At 41.8% G+C, this 18,051-nt stretch overlaps 1 protein-coding gene across 1 annotated transcript; it reads right to left on the bottom strand.

Annotated features, from left to right (window-relative positions):
* Positions 1-11,943: 11,943 nt before the first annotated feature.
* Positions 11,944-13,727, bottom strand: LOC149840099 (pyruvate dehydrogenase E1 component subunit alpha-3, chloroplastic-like). The gene is made up of 3 exons (XM_090004342.1): positions 13,412-13,727; positions 12,506-13,286; positions 11,944-12,390 (listed from the first exon to the last, which is right to left on the bottom strand). Exons 1-3 carry the CDS (start codon positions 13,634-13,636, stop codon positions 12,113-12,115), a joined length of 1,284 nt encoding a protein of 427 aa, XP_089860468.1. The 5' UTR covers positions 13,637-13,727; the 3' UTR covers positions 11,944-12,112.
* Positions 13,728-18,051: the final 4,324 nt, after the last annotated feature.

The raw sequence follows: 18,051 nt of genomic DNA, 5'->3' as shown, positions 1-18,051 counted from the left end.
TGAGGTAGGTTGGGTGTGGTGGTGGTGGGGAGAAGATGACCCTGTGGCAGGTGGGACCATCTTCTGTTTGGTGGTTGTGTGGATCTTTGTTTGTGAAACAATAATGTGGTTCAATTGAAGTTGCTACTTGCTATAGTTTGGGAGGGAGGATCAGGTGCAGCGTGATTTCACACTTTTGGTATGCTGCTGCACCTGATCTTTTGATATACAACCTGTCAGCTGTGGGGCTCGAAAACACGTGGTGGGTGCAGCACACTTAAAAGTGTGCAATCATCTGATTTTAATTGTGGTTTTGGGGATGGACCCTTTGGCGCGCATAGAGTGATGAGAGCATCTCAGATGAAACCCCCATTTACAACACACAATCTGGCAGAGAAGGTATTGTTGGCAGCACCAAGAGACTGAACTGGAGGCCTTATGTGGTGTGGTTGTCTTTGGTTGGTCAAGAAATTCAGTAGCAGGTAGTGTTCCAATGAAGAAATAGATTCACAGTGAGAAACAGGAAAAAATTTCATACTTGTTTTGCAGAGAGAGAGAGAGAGAGAGAGAGAGAGAGAGAGAGAGAACCATTGTGGCTGCCACAGTGAAAATGGTGAAAAACGAAGAGAGCACCATAAAATTGCCTTCTAGGGAACCACTTTTCGAAATGAATTATATTGAAGGCCTCTTGATACAAATCGTGACTAGTTGAAAAAGAATGCTTGAGATAGTTCGTAAATCTTTACCTGCGTTTAGTCCTCTCTAAATAGCTCATGTATGAGAGAGAGAGGTCTGTTACGTAGGCTGACATAGTTGTTGTATTAAATATTTGAACGTATTGTTCAATTCAAGGGTGCGGGCACCAAATTTATTGCTCATTATTTTAATGAAGTGAAAAGGGTGCCTCTTTTTCGCAAGAGGACAAAGCTTTATTCAATCGACCACGACGGCTCTTACAAGTTGCCTGGCGTTACTTGGGGAAGCAACAAAATAGAGAAAAGAGAGAGTGAGAGCTAAAAAATTGACCAGGTCTAACTTGGGGAAGCTAGATCTCGCTGGCCACCAATTCCCTCGATGATCCCAAACACAAGGCGAGAACGCATCCACATCATTAGGGGATAGAAGGTGCCACAGTACACCACGCACCATTTAAAAAAAACCAAAAGATAAAATTTCAGTTAGGTAAACCTTTTATCTAATTTTAAAAGAAAAATCTAGCAATTCTGAATTTTTTGATATTGGGTTTTTTTAGAACTGGCAAACAAAAAACTTGAGGCCAACCTTCATCATCTTGGTCCGTAAGGTGTTCGGCCAACTGGGAGGAGCCTTGGCTGCTAGGCAGGTGGTTAAGGTTTCATTATGGGCGCGCAAAAGCAAGGTGACTCCTTTGAGGCGAGGTGTGCGCCAAAGGTTTACATAGTTGAGAGACAGTAAGTACAGCAGTTAGGTATCTGCTTTAGGGCAGTTTTTTTATTTTTTATTGAAAAAAAAACCTCTATCATCTTGAGAAAAGTAATCTTTTGAGTTCACAATGTTGCCTTTTAGATTTGTTTTTAATATTTACAAAAAAAAAAACCCATCTCTAGAATCAGAGACCTAACTGCGCGTTGGCTTTGCCTATGGTACTTACAATTACGAAGCAGGTTATATGTTCCCCCCCCGAACATGGCAGTTAGCTACATCTCATGATCGGGGTCCCAAAGAGCACCACGTATGTAAGCATGTGCGTCTCGTATCCCCATGTTTGTCAGCATTAATTAGCGTTGGAGTTTGATGCGATTGCAAAGACTTAAGTACCCTCTCCTCCATTGGTGCAAAAAAAAATGACGGTTCTTGAAAAGGAGTGGTTGTAAAGACTTAAGTGCCCCGAAGATGATTATTTAAGACTCAGTCTCTGCACTGCAGGATTATCCGAGAAAGAAATCTCCCCTTGAGGAGGCCATGAACATCAACCCTCTTACTCTCTCTCTCTCCCTTCTATTTCTGCTTCTGTGCACATCCATTAGAAGATCATACATTGCTCCATCAAGCACCGACTGACCTGCACATTGACTGTTGTGGAGTCTGATTCAAAGTTTTTACCCTTACAAGAGGAGGGTTTGGGGGCTCATCCCAGCGTGGGTAGCATCATTCAACTCTCACTCTCTCTCTCTCCCCCTTCTATTTCTGCTTCTGTGCACATCCATTAGAAGATCATACATTGCTCCATCAAGCACCGACTGACCTGCACATTTACTGTTGTGGAGCCTGATTCAGAGTTTTTACCCTTACAGGAGGAGGGTCTGGGGGCTCCTCTCAGCGTGGGTAGCATCATTCAACTTGAAGAGTTGTGGAGTCTGATTTAGAGTTTTTACCCTTACAGAAAGGGGGGTCTGAGAGCTTCTCCCAGTGTGGGTAGCATCATTCAACTTGAAGAGTTATGGAGTCTGATTCAGAGCTTTTACCCTTACAGAAGGGGGGTCTGAGGGCTCCTCCCAGCGTGTTCATGGCCTTTTGCCCTTACAGAAGGGGGGATTTACATTTCGTAGAACACCCGTCACCGGAACGAGATGAACACCCGTCACCGGAACGACGGCTCCGCTGAGACCTCCTCGCTAGGGAGAGGAAGACGACGTGGTGGAGCTTCTGCTGGCCATCCTCAGCGTGATTGCACCGACTGGGTTGCTGTCGAGGAGGAGGGCGAGAACGATGACTCTTAGCTTGGGCAATCTTTCTTTTGATGATTGTGGTTGTAATGTATCGTTGAAGTTAAAATGGGGAATGAAATGACAATAGAAATTGCTAAAAATTTACAGAAATAAACTAGACTCAATAACGAAGACACCACTTTTTACGGATTTGGAATATGACCTCCGGTTAGGGAGATATGGCTCTGACAAGTTGGTCCTAATTTGCGGAAGACACTACAAATCGCTATAGCGATTTACGGAAGACACTACAAATCGCTATAGCGATTTGCGAATCGCTATAGCGATTTGCGGAAGACACTACAAATCGCTATAGCGATTTACGGAAGACACTACAAATCGCTATAGCGTTTCGCGATTTACGGAAGACACTATAAATACTACAAATTGTTGTAGGAAAGCCCGATAATACTACAAATCATTGTTGGAAGGCCCAAAAAAAATTTGGTGGGGAGGGCACTGCCCCCCGAGCCCCCCGCCAGGACCCCCGCCCGCTGACCGCGCAGCGGGATCCGCGCCTGGGGGGAGCCCCCGGACCCCCCTTCTGTAAGGGCAAAAACTCTAAATCAAACACATAAGTAGAGAGAGAGAGTGAGAGGGTTGGTGTTCATGGCCTTCTCCAGGAGGAACCCTTTACCTCCCTTGATTTCTTCTCTAGAGAGAGAGAGGGTTTTACAGTGTTTTACGAAGAAGAAAGAAGAAAAAGATGACGATGGAACAATGTAGGATCGTCTGTTGGATGTGCACAGAAGTAGAGAGAGAAGGGAGAGAGAGTGAGAGGGTTGATGTTCATGGCCTTCTCCAGGAAGAACTCTTTGTTTCCCTTGATTTCTTCTCTAGAGAGAGAAAAGGTTTTACAATGTTTTACGGAGAAAGAAGAAGAAGACATGTTTGTCCTTTTTTTGAACAGAAAAAGAAGAAGACTTTGAAGAGTCAACATCATCCTCGACTTTCTGGATGGAGGACATGTTTGTCCTTTTTTTGAACTATTTGCTTTTTCTTTTTTGAATGAAGGGTATTTTTGTCATTTTCTCAAACCATCACTTTATGAGAAGAATAACAATAAAGGGTACTTAAGTCTTTGCAACAACACCAGAGTCCGATGCAAAGTTATGTCAACATACACGGGAATACGAGCCTCATGTGCATGAATACGTGGCGCTCATTCGATCCCCCGAACACGGACGTGGGATTCAGTGAATCATCGGGGGCGAACATACACAACCCTCCCTTACAATTATGATATTGACAGCATAAAACTCTGTGAGCCTACCCCTTGCTGTCCATCTTCGCCTCCATCCCGGAACAGGTTTTGACTTGAACCTTCATTTCCGTTTCATGTCCTCCATCCCTTGTCCAAACGGGGCGGGGACTCGTTTTTTCTCCTCGGTCCATTGTCATTCCTAAAGAAGGATCGGGAACGGGGTGGAGTTGGGGTAAGGCAAGGATCAGGAGTGGGCGGGAGAAGGTGCAAGCTCTTCCGTCTCTGCAGGGGTTTTTAATTTTCACGAGAGCAAATAGAAAGATCATAAATGCACTCTCAAATATTATCATGTCCTACGTAACTAACTTGCAATAAAACAAAACGATCAATCAATGATGGTAGAAGAGGAAGGACACCAGAGTGAAACCAACTGACATGGAGACTCATTCATTGAACCTTTATCTCCTCCAAGTTTTCTTTCTTTTTCTCTTGTTTTTATTTGTATTACAGAAGAAATTGTCCATGAATTTAATATAGCAAATGAACATAATCTTGAAGATATCTTCCCCATTACTAGATGATTACTGAGCCTCATAAATTCAGAATTGCTTTCTTAATGTTAAATAAACCAGCTTCGTGGTCCCCAATATTCTTCTTCTTTTTTGATATTTTACTCAGAGAAACAGCATCAGGCCCAGAAACTTAGCTGCACTGGCTCAGCCTGTCGGTGTAAAACTGATCCAAGGGCTAAACCCTCAATCCCAGAGAGTTGCCAAGCTTCGGCTTAAGCAGGGAATGATGCTCATGACACCTGACGGACCTCATAATATTGGGGTAAACCTTAGACGTGCTCACATGGACTTCTCACACCTGGTCAGCTTAAGATGTTTAAGTGAGAGGATGTCAAGAGTTCGATACCTATGGTGCATGTGCGTTGCCTTTTGAATCTTGACCAAAGCAGCAGGTTCTATGATAAGCAAGGGGTTTTAGCTGCTTGGGGCAGGATATCCATCTTCCATAGGATCCGAGTTTTCCCTTGTTAAATATCCCAAAAAAGCCCTAAAATTTAAGTCAGGATCATATGAAGTTAGGAACTAGTATCCTTCTTCAGAAAGAAAATAGAAAATTGATTGATCAATTGTCCCAAAATCAGTCAGAAAAAAGTTGCTTCGATATTATGTTGCCTTTGGCAAAGTATACAGTGGCACCTTCTTAAAGGTCCCCTCCATATGTTTTAGAAATTAAACTTTACAAAAAACACACCTAACTTTTCAGATATTATGAATACACAGTAGCAGTAGACCCCAGAAAAATGAAGATCCGTCCTAACCCATCTTCTTTGAACTGATGATAGAGGATATAAAACTAAGAATGAACTGTGGATGAAGGTGAAAATCAAAACCCGTACGGAGATGAAGGCGGAGATGGACTTACTCTTGCCGCCGCCCAGCTCCGTTTCTATCCCCGTTGCCGATCCCCATTAATGAAATTATTAATATACCCTTATATATTATAAAATCTCTCTCTCTCTCTCTCTATATATATATATATATATATATATATATATTCCTAACCCCAAACCCTCTCTTTTTGTTTTTTTTTTATTTCTCTTAAAATGAGAATAAAGTTATTTTGAGACTAGGATGAACCAGGAATGAAAGGGCAAAATTTTGAGATGGGGCGGGGATAGAGACCTTGTCCCCTGCAGTCGCCCTGGTCCACTGCCATCCCTAATACAAGCCTAGTTAACAGAGAAATTCTCTAAAGTTTAAAATTATATTTGTAATATTTCAAAAGTTAAGCCTGCTTTTTGTAAATTTTTGTATGTTTTTATCTTGAACCATGTACCTCTTAGCTAATGTTTTAGCTTCTCTAGGAGACCTAAGCATTATAGATCGTTTACTTCTTTACTAGTACACTGTTATTGGACAAGTCCTGGTGGAGTTTCAACTGGATCTTTACTGTATGATGGGAATCAATTCTGAAGTAACTACATCATGAACCAGTAGCATTGCATGTTGGGCATTTATTGCAATATCAAAAACCCATATCATACATGCCACGTCATTCACCAATAAGCAAACAAATGGAGCTAGTCCGATCTGAGACATGTCCCTGTGAGGGAGGATCAAGTGGAATGTGATTGAACATTTTTTGTGTGCTGCTGCACCGGCACCTGATCACACACCATCTTTGGGATACAGTCCGTCAGTTCTAAAGTAATCATATCGTCAGCCAGCAGCTTTTTCCATAAGAAACTATCATTATGGTTCGAACCATCCTGATCAGACCAGACCCAGCTGGTCTTGATCCAGCTCAATATTCAAATGATTCAAATCCAATGTTAAAGTTTGCCAACATTATCAAGGTTGATCAAGTCTAGCCTGAGTTGAAATTCATGGCAAGCCATTGAGTATTCATTAAGCATAGATTTATGGCTTTTAATCTCATTTATCACAAAATAATGTTTTGGCTTTCTTAAAAGTCTATGATTTTTTTTTTATTTTTTCATGAGAAGTCACCTGTAAGAAGCAAGTTCAAGCCTAGTTGTTTAGTAACAAATATTTTTTGCATCTTCGAAATTTCAAAAGTGGAGTGATGAAAATTATAAAGATGATGATCTTAAAAACATGCTTCTAGGCTTGGGATATCGATTTTCCTAAATCATGTTTTTGATCACCGATTGCCATTTGCAGATAAGGTGAGTGCAGTCTCAACATCAAGTGAGAATGTAAAGCTGCAGGTGAGTGACAGCAAGATAGCAGCTCTTGTTGCTAGATGGGCTTATCAACCCGAGGCAGAAGCTCTGTTGATCGGGCAGAAGAATGTGCCACCATTGTCGAGCAAATCGATGGCTGAGATGCTGAATACAGGTGAGATTTTGCCCACCAACCACCGTGGATTTTGCTGAGCTAAAAATGGGAGAGAGAGAGAGAGAGTCGCTGTGATCCATTTTTAATTGCCCATTTTCAGGTTTAGTTTTGATAGAGAACCTGAAACATATCCTCTTTGGATGAGTGGGGAAAGTTGGTTCCATACTTTACGGTGAAGGTTGGATTTCTCAGGGATGATACGGACCGAGCAAGAGAGCAGAAGAGATCAGCACCATGTGACGGTTATTGTTAAAATGCACTGAAGCTTCCCGGCGTATTGGTCAAAGAAAAGGGGTTGAGATCAGGTGCAATGTGATTGCACATTTTAAGCGTGCTGCTGCACCTGATCACCGACCATCTGCCGTTGACCCCACAGCTGACAGCTGTATCCAAAAGATTGTGGGTGATCAGGTGCGGCAGCACACTAAAATTGTGCAACCACATTGCATTTGATCCTCCCTCGACCCCTTAGGGTAGCTATAGTTCATTTTCATGATCATCACTCAAACAGAAACCCCACCCTTCAGATCTCACTGTGACCGATTTCTCCAGTTCTGGGAAGCAGTTTCTGAACTTGGTAGCCAAGCATTTTCAAACTAATTCCCTGTAGCATGGACACAGAGACGCGCTATGTTTGTGTTGTTTTCTATTAAAAATAGTAACAAGTAGGACATGACACGAAAGTACCAAAACCAATAGACTCCAAATTGAACCGATAGAAAACTAACACCATGAAATCACCAATATGAGGAACCATAGTTACAAATTAAGACTGTCAAATCATTCATATGCCTCTGTCTTCTTCTTCTGTCGAGAGAGAGAGAGAGAGAGAGAGAGAGAGAGAGAGAGAGAGAGAGAGACTCACAAAAATTCTAAATTGCGTTTATTTTATAAACCAAAATACTAAACAACCCTCTCTTCTTTTTAAAAAAAAATCGTCCAACCCCCCAATCTCCCAAAATATCATCCTCTCGTGTATGTATATCATGATTCAAAGTCCAAAAAATATATATAACCATGTCCCCGTACCCATAATTTTTTAAATCTCCGTGTCATACCCTACTTATCGGTACCCATGTGACATAGGATATATTAAGAAAAAAAAAAGTTATGAAGAAGCTGTAATATTCCGGTAGGCTTCAAAAACTATAATAAAATTATGTTATATTGAAAAATCATGATTTTACTGTAAAAGAATATCATATGGCTTTTTACATTATATTGACAAAATTACAAACTTGATTTTTTCACTTATGTCTGCAACTTTTATCATATATATATATATTTTTAGCTTGAGCGAAGTTTTTCAATAAAAACCAAGAGATGGAAAACTTTGACATTCACTTTGAACTTAACAAGATTTCTTAACATTCGTATCGTTGAAAAAAATAATCTTGACCAATGTTGTCAGTATCGGCCCTGAATCATTGGGCAACCGATTCAGCTGTATCAGCTGATATCGATACTCAACTGAATCGTTCTGTATCAGCCCAAAAATAATAATAAATTATTATGCATCAATCATAATGTGACACGTGTTAAAACCATTAAAATAATATTAAAAAGTATTTTTTGGTATTTTTTAAATTTATTAAAAAAAGCCGATTCAGGATTGCAGAGTATCGAATTTCTGACGGTACTGATAACATTGATCTTGACAGTTCACTGCTGCCACATAAAAAATGATGAAAAGTTTTTCTTTCAAATCTCCTCCATAATTTCAAATACCAATACACCTTAATATCTCAGTTTTTGGTGAAAAAATTAGCAAAGTTAGTTAGATAGGGAATGAAAATTCTTGGAAAGATCACCGACCAGGGTGAATTTTGTATACAAATCAATTTTACTACTTGATTAATGAACTGGTATAATACTATAATGAACTGGTAGAGGGGTCTACTTAACCCCTGCTTGCCTATAAGAAAAAACATAGAACCTGAACAATCACAGAATGAAATATGCTATAAAATAGCAACATTAATAGAAAGTAATAGTAAGACAAACCTTCTTTGTATTCAGTACCGACTAAAAAATTTCACAAAATCAAAGGAAAAATGGTGGTCAGGATGGCTGCAACGTCAAGTGGCTATCAGGGAATTAAAAACAAGAGGTTGAAATGACTTGGAAAAATAAAATGCATGCGGCAACACAAAATCGATGTAACTTTTTTCAACTTGACTTTGAGATATACCACTTCAATTAATATGAAAATTGCTTCATATTTTTCATTATTCCTAGTGGTTGCATATAAGTCGGAAGTCAAAGCTGTAGGTTAGGTAGAGAATAAATAACATCATCTCCATAGTGGCAAAGGCAGAAGCCAGATCTGTAGGTTAACAGGTAGTGACTAGAGTAATAAACTTAAAAACATTGATATTTATCTATTTTATCTCCAACATATTGAGGTGACAGACTGTATAAGATACACAATGGATCGTCTGCACAGGCACAATTGCATTTTATGCTAATGCTTAAGAAGGCAAAGTGATAACACTTGACAAAGAAGAAGCCTATAGAACATAGAAAGTTTCCAGAAGCAAGCAAGAAAACTGCTCCCTATTGTCCCCTCCTTACATGGACCCGCCTTCACTGAACACCTTCACAACCTTTCCAATGGCTCGGTCCTCATAAATACATCATAATCACGCTCGCAGGCACCATTGCACACTTCCATATCATCCAACATGCTCAACCTCCCATTAAGACCACCTCTCGCATTCAGATACCTCTGCACTTCACTGACTATCAACATGCTCATCCTCCCATTGACCGCCTCCACATACCTCCCTCTAGCTTATTATAAACATGAATAAGGAATGCTTTACCTACACCGCTGATAGATTGAACTCCCACCTCCAGTGACATACAACCACCACCATCCCAGAGGTAGAGAATGATCCTTGTGGACAAGCTACAACTTGTTGGGCCACTGCAATATCAGATATCCTCTGCTGCTCCAGATGGTTACTAGAGCCTGTGTAACCTTATCTGGAAAATGTCACTAGAAGTCTCTTTTCCAGCTTCGCAATGAAGCAAGTTCTCATTTGTGCACATTTCAAAATATTCCAAGTTTTTCCTACTCTCACGGCTATGTCAGTGTGGTTTCCCAGTATAAGATTCAGAAGAATTTTAAGGATGTACTTATTGAGGGAACCATTCAGCATGAATGATAAAATCACAGGCCAATAGCTTATAGACAGTCATCCATAACCATCCTTCACATGGAAGAGTTTCAACACATGATGATGATGGCCATCCATGCCCTAACCTGTCCCATACCTTCAATTTGCTTCACAGCCACTCTCTGGCCATCCATGCCCTCCATATAACAATGATAATCCACCTGTACCAGATGTATTGCTAAAATTCTCAGTAATAGCCTATAATTCCTGAGTGAGAAATGAGAACCCCATTGGAGGACCGAGGAATTTCTGCATAAGGCTTCATATGTCCAACCAATCATCCAATTCAGTCTCCTCCATTTCATGTCTTCATTCAGTTGTTTGCTTCTCTCAGCAAAAAAGGAAAAAAAAGGAGATCCAAAACCCACCCATTGAAACAAAAACTAATCCAACCACAGCTATCACAGTCAATGAGTCACTGAACTTGGAACCTCCATACCTTCTCCACCACTTCGTGTCAATTTTTTTCATGTAAACTTCCAAAACCAAGAGGTTCACCTCTGCTAGGCTGAAGAATCATCCAATTTCAAATATAACATGAACTGGACTGGTTGAAGTCAAAGATGACAAAACTTGCCACAGCAACAAAGAGTGGACAAGCAAAACATGTCAAGCTGCATCTTGTTCTGAAAAAACTGATTAGTGCTGCTGCTGCCAAAGAACTGCAGACCAAGATGGGAGAAAAGAAGATGGAGGAAAATTGGAGAATTTTAGCAAGTGATTATGCAGAGAACAGCAATCGTCTTGGAGCAAGCCTCATGGGAACCACATATGTTTGTTACATTACAAACTGTAACTGATAAACGACGGTTGAGATCAATGTGTGAAACTAACTGGAAGTAGATAGTCAGATCAAAAGGCTCAATGCTAACAAAGCGTAAAATGAAAGGAAAGTAAATAATTTCTCCACATTTCACCCTTCAATAATATTGATTTTTTGACATAAAAATAGGTCATGTCAAGAGGTGAGATGGAAAAAAATAATGGGAAAACTGATCATGGACTTTCACGAAATATGATTAAATTGATTAAGAAACCTTCTTCGTGGTGTCACATATCATTACTTAAAGATAGAAAATTGCTCTAAGCATACTATTCCTGGTGGGTGGATAAAGCGGATGCAAACCTAATAGCACATCTAGGAGAAATTGCTTGCATTATAGCTGTCAGCTGTGGAACCAATCATAATGTCCAAAGAGCTCATATGCCATGATTAAAGAAGTATTCAAAGACTAAGTTTTGATTGGATTGTGATCTTCTATCAGAGAAGTGCACTACTCAAGGCTCATTTTTAACCCCATGTAGATGGGACAAGTCTCAATGGTGATTACCAGCTCAGCAAACTTATTGCATCTGAACACTTTGACAGATGAATCTAAAACCTAAGTTACGTAAATCATGAGGTAGTATATCAAAGAGTTTAGTAGAGACATGAAGAAACAAGTCTAAAAGACCAATTTGAATAGCAGCAACAATAGTGGTAACTTGATGGAATCCTGTTTGCGTTAAAAAATATTCAATCCATCCACCTAAGAACAGCATCATCTTGTAAGAATTCGATATCCAATTTCAACACCTAAGTATATCTCTACGAACAATTTGCTGATGAAAGCAAAAAACAAAGAAATCCAGAAAAAAAATCCGATAAATAGCAGAACATAGAGAAAATATATGGCTATTCTGTGCATTTAAACAAAGGTTGCACATCAGAGTGAGTCACCTGGAGTTCCAAGACAGTGGAATGTTCTTCAAGTGTTTAAGTTACAAGAAAAGCATGTAAAATTTATACATGCACGGCAAAAATGGGAACAGGGGCAAAAACCCAACAACTGAAGGCCTTTCCATTAATAGACTATTTACCGCACGATGGGCATACGTGAAATGATCACTCATCAAAATCTGAAGATTGATTATAATTTATTTAGCTTACACTATTCTTATGACCCATTCAAACAAGAACAGTACGGAACCAAGAGGTGAGATCGGTCACAAAGACAACAAAGACGTTACTGCATATCGTTGGCTAAAGACAATGACATCCTGATTGAAAACAAGATAATTATGCCATTTTTGCATGTCCAATCTCAACCCTTATTTATAGCCAAGGAAAAAAAAAGAAACTAAGAAAGAAAAAATTGCGGCTACAACTGAAATGAATAAAACAGCAATTGCATGAATCAATCATCCCTAAACCTGAGCAGTGCCCGCTGTAAAACCAGGATCCTCACATCTGTACCGTCCATCCGGACCAATGCCAAAGCCTTTTGGATCAGCAAACACGTTCTCAAGGAGCTGACTTCTTGGTGGAAGTGGGCTCTGATCTGCAAATTCAACAGCATCTTCGATAATTTCATCGATCTTCTTCTCAATTGCCTTCAATTCTGATTCATTAGCTAAATTGTTCTCAATCATGTACTTCTTAAATGCAACAATTGGATCCCTTGCAGCATAGTGAGCCTTCTCAGCTGTCAAATTAACAAATTTGTGTATGGCATCAGGTCAAGTTTGTAAGAACTCGTGCATTCCCAATGATGAAGAAACACATCTATATGGAACAACCTAAAGGATTTGTTATCTTACCAGGATCACGAAGCTCGTCGGGATCGGCCAAGGAGTGACCCCTGAACCGATAAGTCTCGCATTCGACCAAGGTCGGCCCCTCTCCCCTCCTCGCCCGCGCAATCGCCTCCTTCGCCACCTCCCACACCTTCAAAACATCCATCCCATCGACATGGACCCCCGGCATCCCGAACGCCGGCCCCTTCTTCCAGATCTCCGGATCCGACGTCGCCCGCAGGTGCGACATCCCGATCGCCCACAAATTGTTCTCCACCACGAACACGATGGGCAATTTCCAGAGCGCGGCCATGTTCAGGCACTCGAAGAACTGCCCATTGTTGCAGGTCCCGTCGCCGAAGAAGGCGAGGGTGACATGGTCGCAGCCCTCCTCCTTGAGGACCTCCCGGCGGTACTTGGAGGTGAACGCAGCGCCGGTGGCGACCGGGATCCCCTCGCCGATGAAGGCGAACCCGCCGAGAAGGTTGTGCTCCTTGGAGAACATGTGCATTGAGCCACCCTGGCCGCGGCAGCAGCCGGTGGTCTTGCCGAAGAGCTCGGCCATGACCGCCCGGGCGGAGACGCCCTTGCTGAGGGCGTGGACATGGTCCCTGTAGGTACTGCAGACGCTGTCCTCCTTCTTCAGCAGCTTGATGAACCCCGTCGACACTGCCTCCTGCCCATTGTATAGATGGACGAAGCCGAACATCTTCCCTCTGTAGTACATCTGAGCGCACATATCTTCAAAGGACCTCCCCAGCACCATGTCTTCATACAGTTCCAACCCTTCTTCCCTCGTCACCAACTGAATCAAAGACCACCCACAAAAAAAGAAAACCAACAAAGAAAGTGAAACGTTAATCTTCCATAAGAAAGAGTGACGATCTTGGTGGATAAATTTTTATGTCGTTATTGTTGTAATGATTGTACCAGTGAATCGGCAGCGATGGGGGAGGCTGATTTGGGGGGTTTCCGGTTGAGGAGGCTCGAAAAGGAGCAGGTTCTGCGAGGGGTTCTGAAGGAGAGGGAAGATGGGTTGCAGAGTTTCGAGTCGCGACCCAGAAATAGGGAAGTGGGGAGGGGTTTGGGATTGTTGGGGTGGGCTGAAGGGTGGAGGAATCTGGTGCAAGAGATGGCTGAGGATGAAGAAGCCATTTTTTTCTTTTTTTGCTTGACTCCTCTCCTCCTTGTTTCGTTTAGGGAAGAAGAGGGAATGGAGAGAGAGAGAGAGAGAGAGGGGGGCGGAGAAAGCAATGGTGGGGAGTTGGCCGATTGAAGGAGGCAAAGGCAGGGTGAGGCTGGCCAACTGCCTGATTGTTAGTGCACCTGGGATGGATTTTGACAATGACTAGAATGGTTCTGCAATGTTATTGAATTTACTTGGGATTTTCTTCTGTTTTAGGCGTCGTTTCTTTGTTGGTGCGTGGAGTTTGTGGGGAATTTCTTTTTTTTTAAGGGCCTTCGGCTTGACACGAAGGAAAAGCTTCCGGCTTTTCCGCTCAAACAAAAAGGTCTGGCATGCTACTGTCAGATTGGCTTGGTGGGCTTTTCCTCTTTATTCACCTCCAATTTTCGGTGAGCATCAAACGTAGAAAATTGCCTTGTACTGTTTTCTGTTCCTCATTTCTTTGGTAGTTATGTTACATGCTTGCAGTCCAAAGCAATGTGAAAATCTGTTCATTTAAGCGCGTCCGTTTCAAAATTTAATTTCTTATCGAAGTACTTTTTATATATTAAAATACTTTTAGAATTCAATTGGGACCGATTATTCCTACCAACCAATGATCTTTTTGGATTATTTAGAACCCTCACCGAAGGGAAGAGAACCCCGGGTGAGGCCCCACGACCACCCAACCGAAGAAGAAATGATTCCTGAGGTGTCTCCAATAACGTGGATTCGATCGATGTTTACAATGTTAATAGCCAAAGGGCAATGTAAATCAACACATCAGTATACATAGAAAAATGAGGAAAACATGTTGTATCATGACTACGCATGTGTTAGCTTTTCAGATTTACGATCTGATTGGGATCGTTGCATTGAGATGAAAACGTCATTTTGTTGACCGAGCTGCCAAAAATATAATGATGTTGAAGTGGCGATGAGGCTGCCAACTTGACGGACACTATAGGATCCTTAAGGTTCATTTGGATTCATCTTAATTATTCATATTTTTTTATTATGCTAGTTATGTTAGGTTTTTAGATCTTCGTTGAGTTTTGAATCTATCTCAGAGGGTTCCTTTGGGTTTTGCTATATATATTCATTGTAAAGAGAAAAAGTCGAAGAGATGGACAAATTATAAGTTTTTTATGATTTTTTGTTAATTTTTTAAAATATTTTAATTTTGCAGTTATACTAGGATGTAAATTCGTGTAGGGTTAAAGAGCGCACTAATTTGGTATCAAAGCCAACCAAGTCAGCTTAGCACGTTCAATGCTCTATTGCAAAGTTTAAGGAAAGATCCTATCGAAGTAAGCAGAGGGTTCCTCTCAATTCATTCAATTGAACCATTCAGAGAAAACAATCCCATCATATTCAAGTTTTCCTAAAGTATTCAATAATGGAAGAGGGGTATGAGCAAATTGAACAAAAAGCATGATCCTACAATTGAAGCCTACATGCGAGTAGAACTTAGATGCATGTAAGGCAACTGGCATATTCTCCTCAAAGGCTGAAACTCAACAATTGGCAGCAACAAGAAGAGTGAAATGTCGTCGTTGTCTCGACTACAGGGTTGTCGGTGCGTAACCCGATAAAAGATTCTCGTGCACAATGCCACCGCCCGTATGAGGGGTGATGTTGATGGCACCACCGCCGGCCAGAAGCCAGCCTGCTACCGTCCGCCGATGGAACCTGGCCGGCTGGCACCCCCTCCACCCGCGAGAGTCACACCCGATGGCTTCAGGAGTGTGGTAGTGGAGAACTTTCCCACCGCTTTCCCCTCCTTACCTGCCCTGTCCTCTCCACCTTTCTCTGCCACCACTTGTCCTTCCTCTTGCCTCGTCCTCCTTCTCCTCCTACCCAGCCACCCATTTGACACCACGTTCCCATCTCCGTCCAGTCCTCTGTCCACCACTAGTTTCTCCTAATCCGACCATCACTGGCGAGGTTCACACTGGCCGAAATCTGGCCAGAAGGTGGCGCCGACCTCCCATGACCGATAGCAGCCTTGGCCGCTAACCAGAGGTCCCAACTATGGCCTACCCAAAGAGGTGGGTGTGGAGGGTTGTTGCCAAAACCCTAGCCTCCACACCACCATCCCTCCATCTGTCGTAGATAAGAACTGTTTTTTTTTTTTTTTTTTGCAAAACTGTCTGCCTCACCTCAGCCACCTCCCTCTTTGCCTCCAAACTCGGCTACAAGAATCTATTTTCAAATTTCAACAACAAAACTGGTTCCCGTCTCAAAACCCTTCTTTGGACCCATTTAACACTTACTTGGGCCCTGTTTTAATCTTGAAGCCGTTCATCTATATCCAACCTAACATACTGGACTCAAATCCAAACCCAATTATAGAGCACCTGGGTCCAATTAAATCTGATTGGATCCTACAACATATTTGGATGAACCTTTCAAGTTTGGCACATATTTTATTTGAAGATTCGTTCTTCTTCCTACTACAACAACCACCAGTGCATCAGATCACTATTCCCATGTTACTTGGATATTTTCTGGATTGGATTCTGCCAAAGCTAGAAGCGGACCAATGTTTTCAGAAAGTTTCATCGAACCATTGTGTCCTACTTGTGGAGCGGGATTGGAAAAAACACTAAGTGTAACACGAGTAGGGGTGGCAATCGGGTCGGGTTGGCGGGTTGGCGGGTCGGGTTGGCGTGTCAGCATACCTCAACCCGAACCCGACCCGTTTATTAAACGGGTCGGCTGTGGCAAACACGAACCCGACCCGTTTAATAAACGGGTAACCCGACACGACCCGCCAACCCATTTAATAAATGGGTTGGGTCGGGTAAACGGGTTTTCAGGTTCGCGGGTCAGGTTGGCAGGGTCGGGTTGGCGGGTTGACCCACCCGCCTAACCCGTTTATTAAACGGGTCAGCCGGGTTGGCGAGTTGGCATACCCCCAACCCGAACCCGGCCTGTTTAATAAACGGGTTACACCGGTCGACCCGTTTATTAAACGGGTTGGCTTAAGCCCAACCCGAACCCGCCTAAGAGGCGGGTTGGCGGGTCGGGTCAGAAATTGCCACCCCTAAACACGAGGGCAAGTCTTCTCTAACTTGGAAAGAATGATGCAAGAGCGGGAGCGAGACACTACAGGGTTCTTAGAGTCCATTTGGACATATCTTAATTATTCACATTTTTCTTTAATTAAGCTAATAAGATAATGGATTTTTGAATATTGTTCAGATCTTAGTAAGTTTTGGATCTATCTTAGATCCGTAATAGGATTCGGTTTCTAAGGTCCCCCTAGGTTTGCTATATATATTCATTGTAAAGAGGAAAAGTCAGAGATGAATGAATTATGAATATTTTTTGTGATTTTCTATCAAATTTTTTTGTTTTTCGTGATTTTCTAGTTTGGGAGCTGTGATAGAGTGACAATTCGTACGGGGTTCAGTAGTGATCCTCCTGTCCACTGCATCACAACTCCATGTGTTGATGTGTTAATTACCAAATCTCAAGAAGGCGATGATCATTGAATGAAGTCAAATGTCTGAGACATTGATAACCAGGGTATCTGTTTATACATTTTTAATTCTCTTGAAATATTTAATAAGTTGAAACTGGTATTGTTCAAAGTGTAGGAATTGTTTAACTCCAACGTTATCTGACTTTGATCTTTTGTGGATTATGTGAGTCTCTGACAATTGGGTACTATTGATATGAATGTTTTTTGTTCAGGATATCTTTAAAACTTCTGATGCTTGATCTTTGAGCAAACATGCCTTACTATAAGCATTTGCAGAGTACAATTCTAATGACATCATGTATTAGGAGCGAAAGATGAACTGTTGTATGATTAAGTTAGCTTGGTCAAATACAGTAGTGAAGATTACCACAGAGACTCATAAACCGCTCTCCCATAGTTCTTTGCAGATAACCCCAATTCTGGTTTCGATCTCCGAAAGTATTTTCCTTCCCCTGAGTAAACACTCTGGTGCAGTGCAAACTGATATTTGGAATCAACAGTTGTAGTCATTCTATGTCATCTCAATGTACTAGTTTGAGCCTTTGAGTTCTATGTTTCTGAACTGTGCTTTCTTCTTTGCTTATGGTTGAGTTAGAGGCCCTTCATTGTGTTCATAAGAAGTGTGTTCTTATCAGTTGATGCTTGATACAGTTGCAAGATTGAAAATGAAATGAAAAGCGAGGCCTAATGGTTTTTCAGAGATCATGAAAGAACTTGGAGGAGTTTTAAAGATGGCTCTGGCTCCAAGACTCAGTTGCGCTGGCTCAACCTGCCATACTTACGGTCATCATGCTGGCGGTGTAAAACCTTGAAGCTACAGTTGTCATGCTGGGCATCGGCTTGCGCAGAGGGAGATGCTCCAAGAAATAACCACTCCCATGCAAATGAACAGAAAACTTTAAGATCAAACAATTC

The sequence above is a fragment of the Nuphar pumila genome, chromosome 4, assembly GCF_984573655.1.
Source record: "Nuphar pumila chromosome 4, dmNupPumi1.hap1.1, whole genome shotgun sequence".
Taxonomy (NCBI): Eukaryota; Viridiplantae; Streptophyta; class Magnoliopsida; order Nymphaeales; family Nymphaeaceae; genus Nuphar; species Nuphar pumila.
The sequence above is the reverse complement of the archived record's forward strand: the minus strand, read 5'-3'. Positions and strand labels throughout refer to the sequence as shown.

Bases quoted from the DNA above. Each gene is read 5' to 3' on its own strand.
- LOC149840099 (XM_090004342.1), bottom strand. From the start codon at position 13,636: ATGGCTTCTTCATCCTCAGCCATCTCTTGCACCAGATTCCTCCACCCT. The intron at 13,287-13,411 runs GTACAATCATTA...TCTTTGATTCAG, and splicing joins CCATCGCTGCCGATTCACTG to TTGGTGACGAGGGAAGAAGG. The intron at 12,391-12,505 runs GTAAGATAACAA...TTAATTTGACAG, and splicing joins CGACGAGCTTCGTGATCCTG to CTGAGAAGGCTCACTATGCT.